Raw genomic sequence first — 19,662 nt, 5'->3', positions numbered from 1 at the left:
TGCAAGTGCTGCCTTTGCAGAACAGAATCTTTGTTCCTTGACTAATATACACCTGTCCTAGTAGTTCTTAAAATGAGTCTTTCAAACCTGTATACAGTACTCAAGATGCAGTCTTACCATTGCCTTATAGTAAGATCATCCACTTCCTTGCAAATCCTGGATATCATTAAAATAACCTTCATGAGCTGTTCTAGTAGTCTGTCTATATTGTTCACAGAACTTCACGTTGAACTGTGTAAATAATGTTTTTCGTTCTCTAGTATATTAAGTGCAGTACCATACAGTTGGTATGTTATTATGGGATTATTTTGCTTGCTGCCATATGTGGCACCTTGCATTTATGTATTTGATAGAAAATTAATCTTTCTATAAGATCTCCATCTATAAGATCTACATGCAAAGTCCATGAGAGGCTTGAATATCCTATGTACAGTCTCCTCTAATTCTTGGGTTACTTTAGGAGAAAGAAATGAAAAAATGAATGTAGTATTTTAAAAAGATGATTGTGCCCAATGCAAAAAAAAAAAAAAAAAAAATCCAGAACACACTCCTCAGGTCTCTCTCTCTCTCCATTTATCTTATTTATTTCCATTCATTGTATAATTAAAACATTACCTAGAGACAAGGATTTAAGGAATTGGTGGTGGATATTCAAGAAGCAGAAGCAGTTTTTGCAGGGCACGTTTCTCAAACTGGGTGGTGGAATGCAATCATCAGAAAAGCCATGGACAGAATTTTCAGTCATTAGAAGAAGATTATTAATGTACAAGAAGAAATAGTGGAAGAAAGAACTAAACCTTGAGGAACACCAGTTAGTGGAGAAGTTAGAAGATGGAGAGCCATCTACTATCACCCAAAGAGAGGTGAGAAGAAAATTAGATGCCCCATTGCAAAAAACACAGTCAAGAATCAATAAAATGGGAGCTTTTTTAGAATAACTTTATGCTGAACATGATCAAAAGCCTTAGAAATATCAAGACTGCTTTAGTTTCACCAAATTTTTCTATTGAGTCTTCCAAAGGTGAGTAACAGAAGCCAGTATATCACCTATAGAATGAGACTGACAGAATATATATTGTTGATCATTGTTCAGATGGATTATTCTGACATAGTTTAAGATTGGTGGGTGACGAATTTCTCTATTACTTTGGAAAAAGTAGAGGCAAGTGCATTGGGGTAATGAATGGAGAGATTAAATTATCCCTCCATTCCAATTATCACCATGTGCAGTAATATCCTTGTGCATGGCCAGGGATCCCATATTGAATGTGTCTTTGCTTCTATAATAAATTCCCATGTTTTAAATGTTTAATGACACAAAACTCACCAATGCCAGCACAATACATCAATAAAATAGGCATTCGAAACTGTTGCATCTTTCCTTAGTGGCCCTGCACCATTTATATGATAATGATGTGCAAATTTATTCACATATCAGTAGTTATCTAATGAAAAATTTGGATTTTAATTTCCACTCTTCTTTTATAATAGGAGCAATCAGTGTATGTTGCTAGTCTGTTCATACATAAAACTTCCAAGAGTGATGAACACCAGTATTATTGCCATGCACAAAATCAATATGGAACAGCTACTTTATCTCTTGAGTTGAAGTTGGAAAAAGAGCTTAGTAGGAACACAACAGGTGAGCATACAGAAGTTGTAATATCATTTCTGAATTTCATAATAAATGCTGAAAGTTTTGCATTAAAAATCTCTCTTGCAGTATTGTACAGTAAACCCCCGCTATTCGCGGTATCTGTATTCACGGTTTCGCGTATTCGCGGTCGCTGATTTAATATAAAATGAAACCTAAAAAAATTGAATTTTAAATCGCCGTGAACATTTTCCGCCAAAAAAAAAACATGGGCGTGGCTAAAATTATCTTTCCCAGTCAAAACAGGGCTCAGTGGGTGGGGGGGAGAGGGGTGACAAAATCGTGAGCGTGGATGTTTCTCGCTAATCCTTGTTCAGTATGTGCTATGCGCTTGTCATGGAAGAATTCGTGGTTTGCTTTTAATTTATATGCTTATAAATTGAATAAATTTATTAATTTATATATCAATTTATAAATTGATATACTTACAAAACCGAAAAATATACCGTTTTGCAGTATGTTAGTGAAAACAGACTTTTTCGAGTGTGTTAACGGAAGAAAGTGACGTTATTGTGGACAAATTCTTTTCTAACCCCTAAATAAATATGGCTACGAATAACAAGGGAATTGTGAAAAGATCAAAGAAGGTGATGACATTAGCGAATAAAATTCAGTTATTAGACAAAATTTCTAATGGTGAAAGTGTCTCCTCAGTGACAAAACATTATAAAATCAATGAGTCAACGGTACGATCAATCAAGAAATCGGAAGAAAAATCCACCGTAGTGTCCGTGAAAACGTGCTAATTGCTTAAAAAAATTGCTCTGTAACTCGTGATGTTAAATTAGAAAAAATGGAAAAAGCTTTAAATCTGTGGATAGAAGACCGAACTCAAAATAAATTCCGTTAAGTTCACTCATCATTTGTGAAAAGGCAAAACTCCTTTATTAACACTTTAGCGAAACTGGTGATAGCACTGGCGGGATAAATTTTTTAGCTAGCAAAGGCGCTGGCTTGAAATTTCTAATAAATATTACATTTAATATTAAATTGTTTCTTATTTTCATTTTGATGCCATATGCTTGCATTTCACTATGTGCTGTCTATGTACATAGTCATATTATGAAGGTACATATAATACATATATAGACAAAATTTTAGACTAGTTTTTCTTATATATTTCATACTTTGGAACGGAACCCCTTTATTACTATGGGAGCCATAACTCAGTATTCGTATTTTCGGTATTCGCGGCATTTCTCAGGAACGTAACCCCCACGAATAGCGGGGTTTACTGTATTTACATACTAACCTCTATAAAGTGGATTAAATCAGAACAGTCTCCTGCTCTAATAAATTTAGAGTATGCCAGCATATATACATGTGGCGGTGTGTGTGTGTGTGTGTGTGTGTGTGTGTGTGTGTGTGTGTGTGTGTGTGTGTGTGTGTGTGTGTGTGTGTGTGTGTGTGTGTGTGTGTGTGTGTGTGTGTGTTAATTGGTTTTCATCACTATAAACAGAGATGAAAACCAACCATAACAACACGTCCAACAGGGTGAAACAAACATAAATAAAATAGCCCAACCATTGTGCTCTAACTCAACAGAATGCGACATAGCTAAAAATGACCGGGGAATCACTGCATTTCAAACATTTAAGAAATCCATGCATCGCTCACTTGACAGATTTTATTTTTATGTTACACAGTTAGTAGTGAGTCGAGATGCTAACACGCTACTTATGCTGCCATCTTGGTTCAATAGTTTAATTTCTTCCAGATGTATTCTTATTTAACTGTTACTTTGTGTCGGTGGTTTGGTATTGTATGAATGCTCTGAGTTATTCTAGTATAATTTTTTACTTCATGAAGGCCACCATTATTCAGATGTGTTGCATTGGTGGGTTGATTAGTGTATTGATCAAGTTGGCGATGCATTGATTTGTTTAATGTTCAAAATGCAGTGATTTCCTCCCATTGTTGTCCTTGTCGCCTTCTGATGAGTTGGGGCACAGTGGTCAGTCTGTTTTATTTTATGTTTGTTTCACCCTTTTAATCATGTTGTTGTGGTTGGTTTTTGTTTCCATCTGTAGTGATAATTTACATAATTTGGACCTGGTGTCATTGATGGGCTACATTTAAATTAATTGGCATTTTTCTAAATTTATATTAATCGCATTTTTCTAAATTTATGTTATTTGGTATTTTTATTAATTATCATTTTTTTCTAAATTACATTAGCAGCATATTCCTTCTTCAACACCCTTTACTTATCTAGATTTATTTCTTCTCCCTTATTTGTTTGTTGCTGTGTTATGTACTTGTTTCCTTTCTATTCATCACTTACTTGGCTTGCCATATACTGGCATATTCTTCATTTATAATTAAAATTATGTTTCTGCAACATGTGGTAGATAATGCTTTATAGCCACCAATGCTTGCTATACCGATTTTCATTTTTCCATTTTTCTTTCCTTTATTATTCTATTTAGCTAAAATTTATTTAGATATATTTATATTTGTGAGTAGTAATAATCTCTGGACGTAACTATAAGGAAGGAAGGTTATGACTCAATGGATCAAAGTGTATTAATTAAATTAGAATAGGTACCAACACTTTCAAATGCTGAGCTGCTAAAGAAGTGTTGGCAAAATTATAATAAAGAAAAAGCAATTTAGTGAAAGTAATAAGTTGAAATGCTCATTCTGTAAGGTGCCGACCTATAAGAAGAAGGGGAGGGGAAAGCAGAAGCATATGAAAGGAAGATATAAATGGCTGAAAGAATATAAAAAATGTTAATTATATGATCAGTATAGTGATATAATACTGATTGTGTGTAATACAGAATGTGCTATACACAATCAGTAATATATGCATTGATATACATATATTACAATGCAAATATAGTGCAAATTTTGCTATAATGTGAATAGAATACTGTCGATAATAATTATAAGCTTACTTATGCAAGACTTGGGATGAAAGTTAATGGGCAGAATATCTGTGCTTTGAAGAAAGTAAAGTAAAGTAAAATGGAACATCATAGCAAACTTTGTCAGGGGACCATAACTATGATGATCAATTGGGGCCATAACATTTCATACATTTCTGTCAATGCAAGTAGATCAAAATGAAAAAATTAAAAAAACAAATAAACAAAACAAAATACTATGATTTTAGAATATGCATAGGCAAAAACAGTTGTTGCAACACTATGAACTACGTGTCGTGTTGATATATTAACAGATAAAATATTAAAATATAAGTAACTAATTAAATTAACTTCCATGCAAAAGGCATATACAAAAAAATTCTATATCCAAATAAATAACAGCTGTGTGAAGGACCAGTTTATATATATATATATAATGTGTGTAGGGTAAAAATGACAACCAATTAATAGTAAAGAAGGTGAAGAATAGAGTGGAGACAATATTGCTAAAAATAACAGTTAGAAAGTAGTACACTGCTGAAAGATTGTAATACTTTGGCAAGCTGGGTTTGGTAATCTAACCTATCCTCCAATAGAAGGCCTTATACCTGTGTATTACTTACATACTTGTGTATTGGTACACAAGTGTGTATAAATACAGTCACTACTTTATTCCTCTCCACACATGTATGGAGAGGAATAAAGTACTGACCATTTTGTGTTAAAGAAGGAGAAAAATAGAGTGAAAGCAATAACGCTAATTTTAACAGACAGACAAACAGACTTTTCTTTTTATTTAAACATGAACTGTAGATACAATTTCAAAAATCTTTTTACATCTGAAAAAAGGCCTACATACCCAGGATTCATGCTAGAACAATAATACTGCATCACTGGGAAACCAGGAAATAAAATAAGCATAAATGGTTGTGTTAAAATCGTTTAATAGCTAATTAGAACAAAAACAAAAGTAATACACACACACACACACACACACACACACACACACACACACACACACACACACACACACACACACACACACACACACACACACGCAAAAGCTTTCAGACAGATTTCGTCCTTCTTCAGTTGTGATAGTTAACCGTTATTGTAAAATACGTGCATGCATACATCATGTGCATGCCATGGTGATCATGCATGGCGAGAATTGCATGCTACAAGTGATTGCAACAATTAGCTGGTTGAAATGGAAGCTTGTGGTTATAGTTGTAATACTTTTGAATGCTCCGAGCAGCAACATTTGTCAGCTAAGAGGATTGTTGCATCAGTTATGGGGTTGATGTGACAACCTTTCTTGAATATTTGCTACCAGTTCCTTAAATGCCGATCTCCAGGTAATTCTCCAGTGGGACAAAGACAACTTAGTCGATTTCAATCCTTCCAAAACTCAGTCTTGTCTTATATCACGCAAAAAGGATTCTTCTACTCCTATGCTTATCTTTGGTGACACTCCAATTTCTAGGCAAGTTGATATATCTCTTTTGGGGATTACCCTGACTTCTAATCTCTCTTGGCACAAGCACATTACAAATATTGCTTCCTCTGCATCTAAACAAATTGGTTTTCTCTTTCGCTCTCAGCGTTACTTTTCTTCCAAACAGCTGTTCACTCTGTATAAATCGCAAATCCGCCCTGCCATGGAATATTGTTCCAACATCTGGGGTGGTGCCCCAAAACCTCTCTCAGGCTTCTTGATTCCATTCAGAAGAGGGCAGTTAGGTTAATTAATGACTCATCTCTAACAGAGTCTCTCCACCCGCTGTCTCACAGATGTACTGCTTCTGCTGCATGCCTTTTCTACAGATACTTCCACGGACACTGTTCTTCTGAATTGGCTTCTATAATTCCTGCTCTCTCTTCCAAAACAGTCTGAACCTGTGCTGTCACAAGCCAACATTCATTTATGGTCCAACTTCAATCTCACAGAACCAACTTTTCATCTTCCTCATTTATTCATTCAACTGCCGTTTTCTGGAACAACCTTCCTTCGTGTCTTTCCTGAAAATTACAGTCTACAGAAGTTAAAGTCTAATATCAAAAAATATCTTCTCTCATCTTCTCAACCTCCAACCCAAGCACGGTACTAAGTACTATAGGTTCTAATACCTCTTATGTTTGGGGTTTTCATAAAAAAAAAGAACCCTCTGTTCCTGGTGAAGGAACTGGTACAACACGAGATGTGGAGCGATTCCAGTAAGACACGGCAATGGTAGTTGCAGGATCAGTCAATGATCTCGACATTGTGGCATGGATTGATGTTGTGCCAGGTTTGCCAGAAGTGCTCAGCAGTCGCTGAGTGATCCACATCTGCCAAACAGATAGCATTCTCTTCTCAGAGACTCAATTACTGAGTCTTCTGCCAGTTTCCCCAGCTTAGCAGCCAGTACAACCATGGCATTAAATACGGTACACTAATCCACTCTTTTGTAGAGGGGACTGCTATTTTAACCCTCGAGATGAGGGATCGCAACTTTCTCCCTGAAGTTGTAAACACTTTATCCCGCGAACCTGTAGGACCCTAGAATTTTGTTGCAACAGGTTCAGGTAGTATGGGATAAATGCAGTCATGGTGGGGCCATCACTGTGTGGGGCCCTGTGGTTGGCAATACGGTCATGGGCCTGAAGGTCGCACCTATCCAGTGCACTGGTAGAGTATCTACACTTGGCCAGATCTGCCTTAACCTTAGTAACCTCAGTGTGCCTATCATCCTCAGAACTAGAGTGTGTCCCGGCATGGGTTAGTAGGGCTCGCGCCATGCCAAGAAGATGGTTGCAAGCATGTGCTGGCTGGTAGTTGGTAAACTGGCCAGCACACATTGGCTTGTGAAAGACTGAAGTCTTTAAATGTGAACCCTTGCGTCAGACAAGGGTGTCTAAGAAAGGAAGGGCATTGCCCGACTCCAGTTCAATGGTGAATTTAATGAAGTGTAACAGAGAGGTGATGTGGTGTAGGGGCCAGTCTCCTGACTCCTGAAGGATGACCACAAACACATCATCCACGTACCGGCACCAAAAGGTTATGGGATCTGGCAAACCCACAAATGCATGACCTTCCAGCTCCTCCATTGCAAAGTTTTCCGTGACTGAACTAACCAGTGAACCCATGGCTGTGCCAGTAAATGGACTCACCAAACATAATGGCACCACTACCAGTCAGGCACAATCTAAAGGCGGTGCAAATGTCATCAGATGTCAGATGACATTAGAGGCAAATTGCTGCTATGGATAAAGGGATGGTTGAATGTGAGAAGACAGAAAGTGGTAATCAATGGACGCTGCTCTTCGTGGACTAATGTTATTAGTGGAGTCCCTCAGGGTTCAATGTTGGGTCCATTGTTGTTTTTTGTATTTATAAATGATATTGATAATTGTATATCAGGCTTAATGTCCAAGTTTGCAAATGATACGAAGGTTGGCAGGGTTGTTAATGACACTAATGACAGTATGGTGCTGTAACAGGATCTAGAAAAGTTGAACAGATGGGATGAGAGGTGGCAAATGAAGTTTAACATTCACAAATGTAAAGTACTACATATGGGAAGCAGTAACCCCAGAGTAACGTATCAACTGTGTGGTAGTACACTCATGGTGGTAGAGAATAAAAAGGACCTGAGGGTAATTGTGCGGGCAGATATGAAATTTTCTGAGCATTGGACTGTCTGCAAGAGTAGCTCATGGTGTCTTGTCAATGTTATACAGGAATTTTTCTAGCCGGAATAAGGAGGTGATTATTCCCTTGGCACCTCCATAGCCAGTTGGGTAGGAGCAGCAGTGCATAGCACACGCTTCTTGATTAGACCGTGGTTCGAGCCTGTGACCACAAAATACGGAGGATGCAGAAAGGTCAGGGAATGACCGCCGCATATCCCCGGAGCAATATGACCTTGATTGATAATGCTCCTAAAAACCAAATAACAAACAAACAACAAACAACATTATCCCCTTGTATAAGGCAATGGTCAGGCCACACCTTGAGTACTGTATACAGATCTTAGGCCTCATTTTTCGAAGGATGTAGAGCTGTTGGAATGAGTACAGGGAAGGGCAATGAGGTTAGTGAATGGATCAAAGGGGTGTTCTTACGAAGAAAGGCTTAAGTTTTGCAGACTTTGTATTTGGAGACTAGGTGCCTGCAAGGTGATCTGATTGATGTGTATAAAGCCTTGAATGGTTTGAGCATGCTCAGTGCTTATGGGATTCTTCCTCTTGCTCAGAATAACCACCTGAGATGGTATAAATTCAAATTTAGGAAAGACAGTTGTAGGATAGATTTGCGGAAGTTTGCTTTTAGCCAGCGATTGGTGGCTAAAATTTTTAGTTGATTGGTGGAACAGACTTCCATCTTTTGTTGCTGAAGTTGATAGCCTAAATAAATTTAAGGCTGAGCTGGATAGGTATTTGGAACGAATGGAGGGGTGAAATCGGAGCGTGTTTTTTTTTTTTTTTTTTTGGCTGAAGGTGCATAAGCTTGCTTTCTTGCATTGTATGGCTCTAGTAATGCTAATGCTACAATGTCTTTATTAACTTTTTTTCATCCTTTTCTTCTGGACTGTAGCCACATTAGGATTAGATAAAATGATTCCCAGAAATTAATTTGGCCTGTTAGTCTTCTATTGTACAGGCTACAGAAGAATAATACTGATAATACTTAAAACTTTAAATTCCCAATGGCAAGATTTGTATCATGGAAAGACCACCAGCAAATTACATAATATTAAGCCTCTAATAAAAATGTGGTAGTCTAGTTTGAGCAGGAATTGTAAAATGAATATTGTTTTTGCTGGCCCTGTAGGACACAGTCTTCCTCACATCTTTTTTCCTGAGGGCTGGTGACCCTCTAAAATATGTTGCGAATTTACAGTGGTATTTTGTGATATCATGTAACAATCGTCATGGGAGGGCTGTTCAATAAAAAGTTACACCCTCCCTTCACAAGACACTTTACTCATCCTGAGGTGTCATTAACAAATGGGATCTCGTGGAAGCATCAGCAGAGGAAATTTTTGACATTAAAACCTCAACGAGTGACAGATGTGAAACAAATCATCATGCATAGGGATGGGAAACTTGTTTCCACTATAAACATCATTCTAACCTTTAATTCACCAACGTCTTCTAATGAGATGAAAGCTGATTATATCAACTGTCCCATGAGCTGGATATCATCATTCTTCACTTTCTTGGTGATTTCCTTCTACTACTGACTCTTCCCCCCCACTCTCTCTCTCTCTCTCTCTCTCTCTCTCTCTCTCTCTCTCTCTCTCTCTCTCTCTCTCTCTCTCTCTCTCAGTGTAACTCAGAATTTTTTTTTTTTTTTTTGTTGGTGCAGCATAAGCCTCAGGCTTCCTTGCACCATATGGCTAATAATATCCATTAAGGTGCTTTAAAGTTCCAGAAATATGGACGCTCACAAATGACACGTCATGCATTTGTTTGATGTGCTGCAAAGGACCATGAAACTACATCATCTTCAGCAACAAAACCCACCTGAATTAATAGCCAAGCAGAACACAATGCATACTCATGAGAATGCCAGAGGTGGAAGGAAGAAAAGGAAATACAAAGGCTTAAGGTAGAGCTGAACATTATCAGCAAATATTATCAGGCCGAGTTGAACATTACCTATAAATGCAAACAAACCTATCTACTTACAGTCAGAAAGTAACAGGGGAGATGTTCCACTGATACTCAGACTGAATTGACCATCCCACCAAAAGAGTCATTCGCTCCCATTGCATTCTACTTCTTAAGCTTAATAGGCCTGACGTAGCCTAGTGGTCAGGAGCGAGAGTGCATAGCATGCATTCCTTGAGTGGACCGGGGTTCAAGCCCATGACTGCTAAATACGATAAATATTTGTATTAATGATTTATTGTAAACTCTACTGACTTGATTGTCATGCCGGAGTATAAACAAAAAATTTATTTATTTATTTAAAACCAACAAATAAGGATCAATAAGCTGCTACTCCTATGTCTGTACATCCCAATGCTCCACCAGTAACAAAAGATTTTGCAAAGGAAAAGAATAAGAAACCTAAAGTACATCCTAGCTCTCAAGAAAAAAATGGATGTCAAGGAGAAGAAGGTACCTGACAAAACAGCCTTGGAACTCTTTTGCAGAGGAGGAAATGGACACAGGAGAACATCCATACTTTCCCAAAAGAAATAAATCCAAGGCTTAGAAAAATAAGCCCTCAGCACTTTGGAAACCAGCAGATGGACCCACCAAGCCAAAATAATGGCTAAATTCCTACTCCTACAGAATTGTCATGGATTCCAGTGAAATTCTGATGACACCAAGGCCCTCCTGCAAAAGCATGAGCCAGTTTGCTTTTGCTTGAAGGAGACATATTTAAAGACAAATAAAGGATAACCCATCATTTCATAATATTACGATCATATGTAACCTGCCCATGGAGGAGTTACCAGCCTTGCAAGCAACCAGACTCCATTCCAAACTGTGTTGCTTACCACTAACTTAGTTGACGATTGGATTTTTATTCACAGTCTGTTCCATTTATTTATCACATGGAGCTGACATCTTCCAGAGAGACCTTGATGATCTCATTGTGCAGCTGCCTTCCCCTGTCCTACTTCTTTGGAATTTCAGTAGACATAACACCCAGTGGTGTAGTGCTGACATTAATGGAAGGGGACATGTCATAGAGCATACACTCACTGACAATAACCTCCCATTCTAAATATGGGAACGAACACCTTCCTCCACATACATTTTCTGCCATTGATCTTTCTATCTGTTCCCCTACTCCGCTCACTTCACTTAATTGGTTAGTGGAGAAGAATCCATATGGAAGTGATCACTTCCTCTTGATAACCACACTAATTAGTAGAAAGACCATGTCTTCCTTTTAGGTTATCATGGTGGAAGTTGATCGGGCTGACTGGAAATGCTTTCGAACTTCTGGCAGAATTTGACATCACTACAGTCAGACAGGAACCTATCAATGATGTACATCATTGATAGATTCATATCAGTGATGTACATCACAGAAAGTATTGTTCATGCAACTGCATCTGTCATACTGAACACATCTTCCTGGTTTCCACTTTTCCCAAACCATGATGGAATGCAGAATGCAAAGCAGCAAAAAAGGTTCAAATCAAAGCTTAGGAGATAGTCTAATGAAATCCTTCTAAGCCAATCTTACACCATTTAAATGAGCATGAGCCAAAGAATGCTACATCCGCCATCAGAGCCAAAAGGAATCATGGATTCATTTCACATCAACAAGTCATCACGAAAAGCTACTAGGCTTTTCATATCAACAAAGAAATACTGTTCAAGGCTTAAATGGATGTCTGATAAACTATTCAGACAAGTAGAAGAGAAGAAAAGTGCATGGGATGCATATAAATTATTGGGCGACACAGAAGTCTATGGTAGCCATAAATTAGTCTGTAATCAAGTAACAAAAGAGATTAGGCAAGTTAACGCAGATTATGACAAGTTTCTGGCAAAGAATGCAAAGGAAAATAGCAAAGACTTCTATGCTTATATTAACAGTTGAAGGAAGGGGTTGAATCACATTGGGCCACGATGTCTATGGGTTAACTGTTGATAAACCTGTTGAATCACATGGGCCACTTGATGTCTATGGGTTAACTGGTGATCAACCTGCTGAGGTTGCAAACAAATTGAATAGGTACGAGGTATCTTGTATTTTGCATCTACATTCACACATGAGAAATTCTATAGGGAAAGGGATACCAGAAGTTTATCAAACACTAGCGAGGAGCTAAATGACTTTCTGATAACTGAAAGGAAATTTATGTCCATCCTCAACAATTTCTCCTCGAGGATAAATTAGTATTGGTAAAGGCATATGATGCAAGAAAGCAAACTCATACAGCATTAGCCAAAAAAAAAAAAAAACCTTCCCATTTCACCCATCCACTCACAACAAATGTTTGTCTAGTTCTGCTTTGAATCTATTTAAGCTATCAACTTCCACAACGACAGATGAAAATTTTTTCCAGCAATCAACAAACAGGCAAACTTACACACATCTATCCTACAACTGTCTTTCCTCAATTTGAATTTATGCCCTCTCAGGAAATTATTCTGAGCAAGAGGAAGAATCCCATTAGCATTACCCAAGCCCAAACCATTCAAGGCCTTATACACCTTAATCAGATCACCACACAGGTGCCTAGTTTCCAGACACTGTAATTTGCAAAACGTAAGTCTTTCTTCATAAGCGTACCCCTTTGTTCCATTCACTAATCTTCTTGCCCTTATTTGTACTCATTCCAGCAGCTCTACATCCTTCTTAAAATGAGGCTTCCAGACCTGAATACAGTACTCAAAGTGTGGTCTGACCATTTCCTTATACAAGGGGATAATCACCTCCTTATCCCTGCTAGAAAAATTCTACTCTTGCAGACCGTCTGCAGTGCTCAGAAAACTTTATATCTGACTGCACAATTACTCCCAGGTACTTTTCATTCTCTACATCAGTGTAGTACCAAACAGTTGATATATTACTCTGGGGGTTACTACTTAACATGTGCAGTACTTTACATTTTTCAATGTTAAAATTCACTTGCCACCTCTCAGCCCATCTGCTCAACTTTTCTAGATCCTGTTGCAGCAGCGTACTGTCATTAGTGTCATTAACAACCTTGCCGACCTTTGTATCATCTGCAAACTTAGACATTAAGCCTGACATACCATTATCAATATCATTAATAAATACAGAAAACAACAATGGACCCAACATTGAACCCTGGGGACTCCACTAATAACATTAGTCCACAAAGAGCAATGTCCATTTATTGCCGCTATCTGTATTCTCCCATTCAACCATCCCTTTATTCATAGCAACAATTTGCCCCCAGCACCACATTGCTTCAAATTTGTGCAGCAGTCTTCCATGTGCAACAGTATCAAAAGCATTTCTAAGATCCAAATGTATGATATCAAAATTATTCTTTGCATCCAGTTCCTTTGTGACCATATCATAGTATCCAATCAAATTGGTCAGACAAGACTTCCCCTTAAAAAACCCATGCTGTGCCCGAGCTATAACTGAAGTCTTGTCTAGATGATCCTGCAGTGCTTCTTTAACTAGTGCCTCCATTTTCCCTGGTTACTGTTATTGTTATTTGTTTTTTTTTAGGAGCATTAGCAACTAAGGCCATATTGCTCCAGGGATATACGGTGGTCAATCCCCGGACCTTTCCACATCCTCCGTATTTGGTGGTCATGGGCTCGAACCCCAGTCTAATCAAGAAGCGTGTGCTATGCACTGCTGCCTCTGCCCACCTGGCTACGGAGGTGCCCCTAATTTCCCTGGAACACAAGTTAAACTAAGAGGTCTCTAATTACTTTTATCACTCTTTGATCCTCCTTTGTGAATTGGGGTCACATTTGCACAACTCCAGTCGATGGGTACCTCCCCTGAGTCCAAAGAAGTTCTCATAATTATGGCTATGAGTTTGCTTACTTCCTTTGCTGCCTCTTTTAATATAACTGGATAGATCCCATCCACCCCGGGTGCCTTTTTTATGTTTATCTTCAACAATTTCTCCTCCAATTTCCTCTCAGTTATTACAAAATCATCTAGCTCACTGCCAGAGTTCAATTCACCTCTGGCATTCCCCTCCATGAATAACTCCTTATGTGTGAATGTAGATGCAAAATACTCATTTAGTTTGTTAGCCACCTGAGCAGAATCATCAACAGTTGAACCATCAATAGCCAATGGACCAATCTGATTCATGCCTTTCCTTTTAGAGTTTACATAAGTAAAGAACTCTTTGCTGTTTTTCTTTGCATCCTTTGCCAAAGATTTCTCATAATCTGCCTTTGTGTGCCTAATCTCCTTTGTGACTTGGTTATAGACCAGCTTATATCTATCATAAGCTTCCATGTCACCCATTAATTTATATGTATCCCATGCATTTTTCTTCTCTGCCATATGTCTCATTAGTTCATTTGATATCCATTTAGGCCTAAACCTTAAACAATATTTCTTATAATATTTCCTTTATAAGCAACTATTGCTTATAAAGGAAAAATATGTGTGTGGTGGTTTTTGAACCTATTTCAGTGTTTATTTCTGTACACATGGTAATTACAAGTTGGTCACACATACTCACAGTAAAGGTACAAATATCACTGTATCCCATGTTACTAACCTGCATCATTCCAATGGCTTCCCTAACCTTCCCCCTCCTAAAATTAATAGTTCCCTTGAACCCTTAAGGCATCCTAAATGGCAATAGCAGAAATCCATGCATTTTCGGTGTTCAAACAAATTTCATTTTTTCAAAAATTTTTCTCTTAACTAGAGCAGGCCATACTGATAAAAAATTCCCACCCATAAGCCTTGGTGGATTAACTCTAGGCTTGAGTGACTCTACTTGCTCAAGTCTAGAGTTAATTTACAAGACTTCCATCATACATTCCCTCCTCTGTCTGGCCTAAATTGCAGATACAATAGTATGCCTAAAAACAGATTTTTATCTCATCTCAAACTTTATATACAGGATGGGGCTGTTAAATAATAGCCATATCTTGTATATCAGCGTTTCCAAAACTGTGTTCCGTGAAAAATCGTAATTAATTTTTATTCTTTACTCGGCCTTGTAATTGCCGATACTTGTCGATACTTATCGATACTTGTAAAGTATCGGTAAGGGTATCAAATCCACGTGTTACAAGTTACAACTCCGCTGAACAAGAGGTTTTTTAGAGATATTTAGCCACATTACCACATGTACGCCATATACAAAAATTTCATTACTTCATACAGCATGTCCCACCGACTTTTTCTTACTATTGGTCCTTGAGGTTGTCACAGACATTCTCTCAGATATGCCAGACAAGCTGTTCTTGCTACCTGGGAGTCTAAAACGCTGATGGAACTGATATTCGGGTGACACTCAAGTCAAAGTGGACCCAATTTCAGCGAAGTCCGGACGGTCTATGACAGCCAAATCCTCTGCTTGCACCTTCACGATGGTGGGACTGTTAGTAATCCTGGGTATAACCTTCATGCACAAGTACATGGTGGGTGACCACCCAGGTGTGAACCAACGTAAGCAGGGGTCGAGGTGTGGCGCCCACACCACATGGAGGAATGCCGCCCCTCTATGTTACCAGGCAGTACTAGGTGGTAGATGACTCTCATCAACTGGTGAAATACCACCACTTTGCTTATTGGAGGCTTGAAGTGGTGGAACCCATGTTTAGTCTCTAGAGCTAAGTTCCGGCCAACCCTTCCCTATCTCTTCCATCATGCAGTATGATTGATGATTTTTGAGGTTATGATGAATGTCATGGCGAGATCCAATATTCCTTACATTTCGAGGGTACAGCTCTAAAACGGTGTTCGCAGTCCGGCCGCTAGTTAGTACACCGGACTGAACCTATTGGTAACTCTCTAGGAAGCTTCCGGATCAGCTAGTGTATAATCTTGCTACCTCTACTCTGCCAGATAGTGACTGGAGGGAGTCCGAGTAGTGTGTATGCGGGGAGCATTGTCGAGGCCACGTTATGTCAAGGATCTGGGTATATTCTTACCACATGTACGCCATATCCAAAAATTTCATTACTTCATACAGCATGTCCCACCCACTTTTTCTTACTATTGAATACACCATGAATTGTCAAAATAATAGATCAAGCTTATCTGCAAAAAGATCTAAACCTCCCAAGGACTTCCTAATTCATTTCACAAATATACATGGTCTCAATTCTAATCTCAACGATGTCCATTTCCACTTGCAGTCTTCCAAACCCCATGTACTTTTTCTGACTGAATCTCAGTTATCAGTTGATTCAACTACTGCTCATCTCAGATGTCCAAATTATTTGCTGTATGATTCCTTTCGCCTCAAAGGTGGTACTTGTGCATATGTCCGTTCTGATATTCCCTGTCAGAGACTTGGCAATTTGGAATCTCCTCTCTTTGATCTTCTCTGGCTTAAAATCTCTCTACCTCATTGTTGTGTAAAATTCATGTTGTCTCTACCGTTCTCCCAACTCCACTAATCACTTGGAGCTCTTTGACTTCCTCTCTTTGCAACTTGACTTTCTCCAGTCCAACTTTCCTAACAGTGAGGTAATTTTCCTTGGTGATTTTAACGTTCACAACTCCAGCTGGCTTCCGTTTTCTAGTCACACCGACCCAGCAGGTCGAGATGCTGAGGCTTTTGCAATTACTAATGACCTAGCACAGATTGTTCATTTACTTACAAGAATACCGGACAATCCTAATCATACAGCCAATACGCTTGATCTTTTTCTCACAAACAACCCTTCTAAGTACAAGGTTGAAGTGAGAGGTCCTTTAGGCACTTCAGATCACAACTTGGTGATTGTCTCTTCTCCAATGGAACCTTTATCTCATGGCTATTCCAAACCTCGTGTTGTTTGGCATTACAAGAATGCAAAATGGGATGACCTGCGAGACTTCTTTTCTTCTTTTCCTTGGTCTGATTACTGTTTCAAAACTTCTGATGTCAACGTTTGCTCAGATCATGTCAGTGAAATTATTCTTGCAGGAATGGAATCCTTTATCCCACACCCACTTTAAATAAAAATAAATGGTTTTCCAATAAATGTGCTAAGGCTGTCCAAGAAAAGAATTTTGCATATCGTAATTGGCTTGTTTCTAATTTCAGTTTCATTTTCTGCCTACACCAAAGCTCGCAACAATTGTAAAGCAGTTATTAATCAGTCCAAACTAGAGTTTGAACAGGCTAAGAGTAGAAAACTTGCTTCTTGCCCTAATGGTAGCCGAGCATTCTGGTCTCTTGCCAAAGCTATTGGCCGCAACTTTTGCCCATCTCTGCTCCCACCTCTGTCCAAACCAGATGGTTCTGTTGTCACTTCAGCCAAGGATAAAGCTGACCTGCTAGCATCCCATTTTTCTTCGAGCTCATGTATTAATGATCTTGGTAAAACACCTCCCACCATTCCTAACACGCTCCATTCAATGCCTCCTGTGGTCTTCCGTCAAAAGGATATCAGAAGGATTTTGATGAATCTTGATGCTAAGAAAGCTCCAGGTCCTGATGGTATTTCTCCACTTGTTCTCAAAACCTGTGCTCCTGAACTTACTCCTATTCTTTGCCGCCTTTTTTTTTTCACTTTCTTATTCCAAAGGTGTTTTTCCTTCTGCTTGGAAATTTTCTCATATCCAGCCAGTTCCTAAAAAGGGTGACAAATCCCCCCCATCCAATTATCGTCCCATTGCAATTACTTCTACTCTTTCTAAAGTAATGGAGAAATCAATTTACCGCCAACTCTTAAACTACCTAGAAACCTTCCGTCTGATCAACGATCGCCAGTATGGATTCCGTCAGTGTCGATCCACTGGTGATATTCTGGTTTTTGTTACCCATTTATGGACTAATTCAATGGAAAGGTTCGGTGAAACACAAGTAGTTGTTCTTGACATCTCAAAGGCTTTTGATCGTGTTTGGCATAAAGGTCTTCTAAACAAGCTTCCATCTTATGGTTTGCCAACTGTTTTTAGTAATTGGTTATCCAGTTTTCTCTCTGATCGCTCACTGAGGGTGATGGTAGATGGCTCTCTCTCTTCTAACTTCTCCACTAATGCCGGTGTTCCCCAAGGTTCAGTTCTTTCCCCCACTCTTTTCCTCTTGTATATCAATGACCTTCTTCCATTGACTGGAAATCCTATCCATAGTTTTGCCGATGATAGCACATTGCATTCACCTTTCCATTTTGAGAAACCTTGTCCAGCTCAATCAGCTTCAAGTTCTCGAAAATCTGCTGCCAATTCCTTAAATGCCAATCTTCAGGTAATTCTCCAGTGGGGCAAAGAAAACTTAGTTGATTTCAACCCTTCTAAAACTCAGTCTTGTCTTATATCTCACAAAAAGGATTCTTCTGCTCCTATGCTTATCTTTAGTGACACTCCGATTTCTAGGCAAAATGATATATCTCTTTTGGGGATTACCCTGACTTCTAATCTCTCTTGGCACAAGCACATTACAAATATTGCTTCCTCTGCATCTAAAAAACTTGGTTTTCTCTTTCGCTCTCGGCGTTACTTTTCTTCCAAACAGCTGCTCACTCTGTATAAATCGCAAATCCGCCCTGCCATGGAATATTGTTCCCACATCTGGGGTGGTGCCCCCAAAACCTCTCTCAGGCTTCTTGATTCCATTCAGAAGAGGGCAGTTAGGTTAATTAATGATTCATCTCTAACAGAGTCTCTCCACTCGCTTTCTCATAGACGCACTGTTTCTGCTGCATGCCTCTTCTACAGATACTTCCATGGGCACTGTTCTTCTGAATTGGCTTCTATAATTCCCGCTCTCTCTTTCAAAACAATCCGAACACGTGCCGCCACCAGCCAACATCCATTTACTGTCCAACTTCAAACCCACAGAACCAACTTTTCATCTTCCTCATTTATTCATTCAACTGCCGTTTTCTGGAACAACCTTCCTTCATACGTATTTCCTGAAAATTATAATCTACAGAAGTTCAAGTCCAATATCAACAAATATCTTCTTTCGTTTTCTCAACCTCCAACCCAAGCACGGTACTAAGTACTATAGGTTATAATACCTCTCGTGTTTGGGGTTCTCATAAAAAAAAAAAAAAAAAAAAAAAACATTATTGGATATTTTTTACAACAAATTATTTTTTGTAAGTAACTTATAGACCTAGTAAGGATCGTTAGTTTATTCTGAATCAAGACAGCAAGATTTGAAAGTTAATTAATACTTAAGTGTCCATAGATTACCACCTTTGTCTTTGTCATACGATCGTTATATATCGAACCTAGATAGCGTTAGTATAGTATAGATTATAATAGTTTCAGCGATCGGTAAAATCTATTAAACTTGTTGAACTTCGTTGGCATTTAAATTGCACTTTAACTAAATACATATACCGACTTAGATTACAAACGTAACATAATTAATTAATACATAACTGATACGGAAATTATATAAAGGGAACTCGGAGATAGTTAATACTTGACACTAAAAAATATATATACCATTATAACTGTGTTGGGAGATAAGTTAGGGTCATAAACTGAAATGTCTGCCAGGGGCAAAGGTTGATGATGTTGTAAAGCAGATATCATCTTTTAAGAGCACA

At 38.5% G+C, this 19,662-nt stretch overlaps 1 protein-coding gene across 2 annotated transcripts in view; it reads left to right on the top strand.

The window, feature by feature from the left end:
• The window catches only part of LOC150081768 (Ig-like and fibronectin type-III domain-containing protein 2), a 550,711-nt gene that overhangs the window by 392,212 nt on the left and 138,837 nt on the right, over positions 1-19,662 (top strand). For both annotated transcript variants that reach the window (XM_090378862.1, XM_090378863.1), the window contains exon 20: positions 1,492-1,642. In XM_090378862.1, the coding sequence (XP_090234988.1) occupies positions 1,492-1,642 (151 nt within the window). The remainder of the gene's footprint in view (positions 1-1,491; positions 1,643-19,662) is intronic.

The sequence above is a fragment of the Mastigoproctus giganteus genome, chromosome 8 (assembly GCF_048544385.1).
Source record: "Mastigoproctus giganteus isolate SK-2022 chromosome 8, ASM4854438v1, whole genome shotgun sequence".
Lineage (NCBI taxonomy): Eukaryota > Metazoa > Arthropoda > Arachnida > Uropygi > Thelyphonidae > Mastigoproctus > Mastigoproctus giganteus.
The sequence above is the reverse complement of the archived record's forward strand: the minus strand, read 5'-3'. Positions and strand labels throughout refer to the sequence as shown.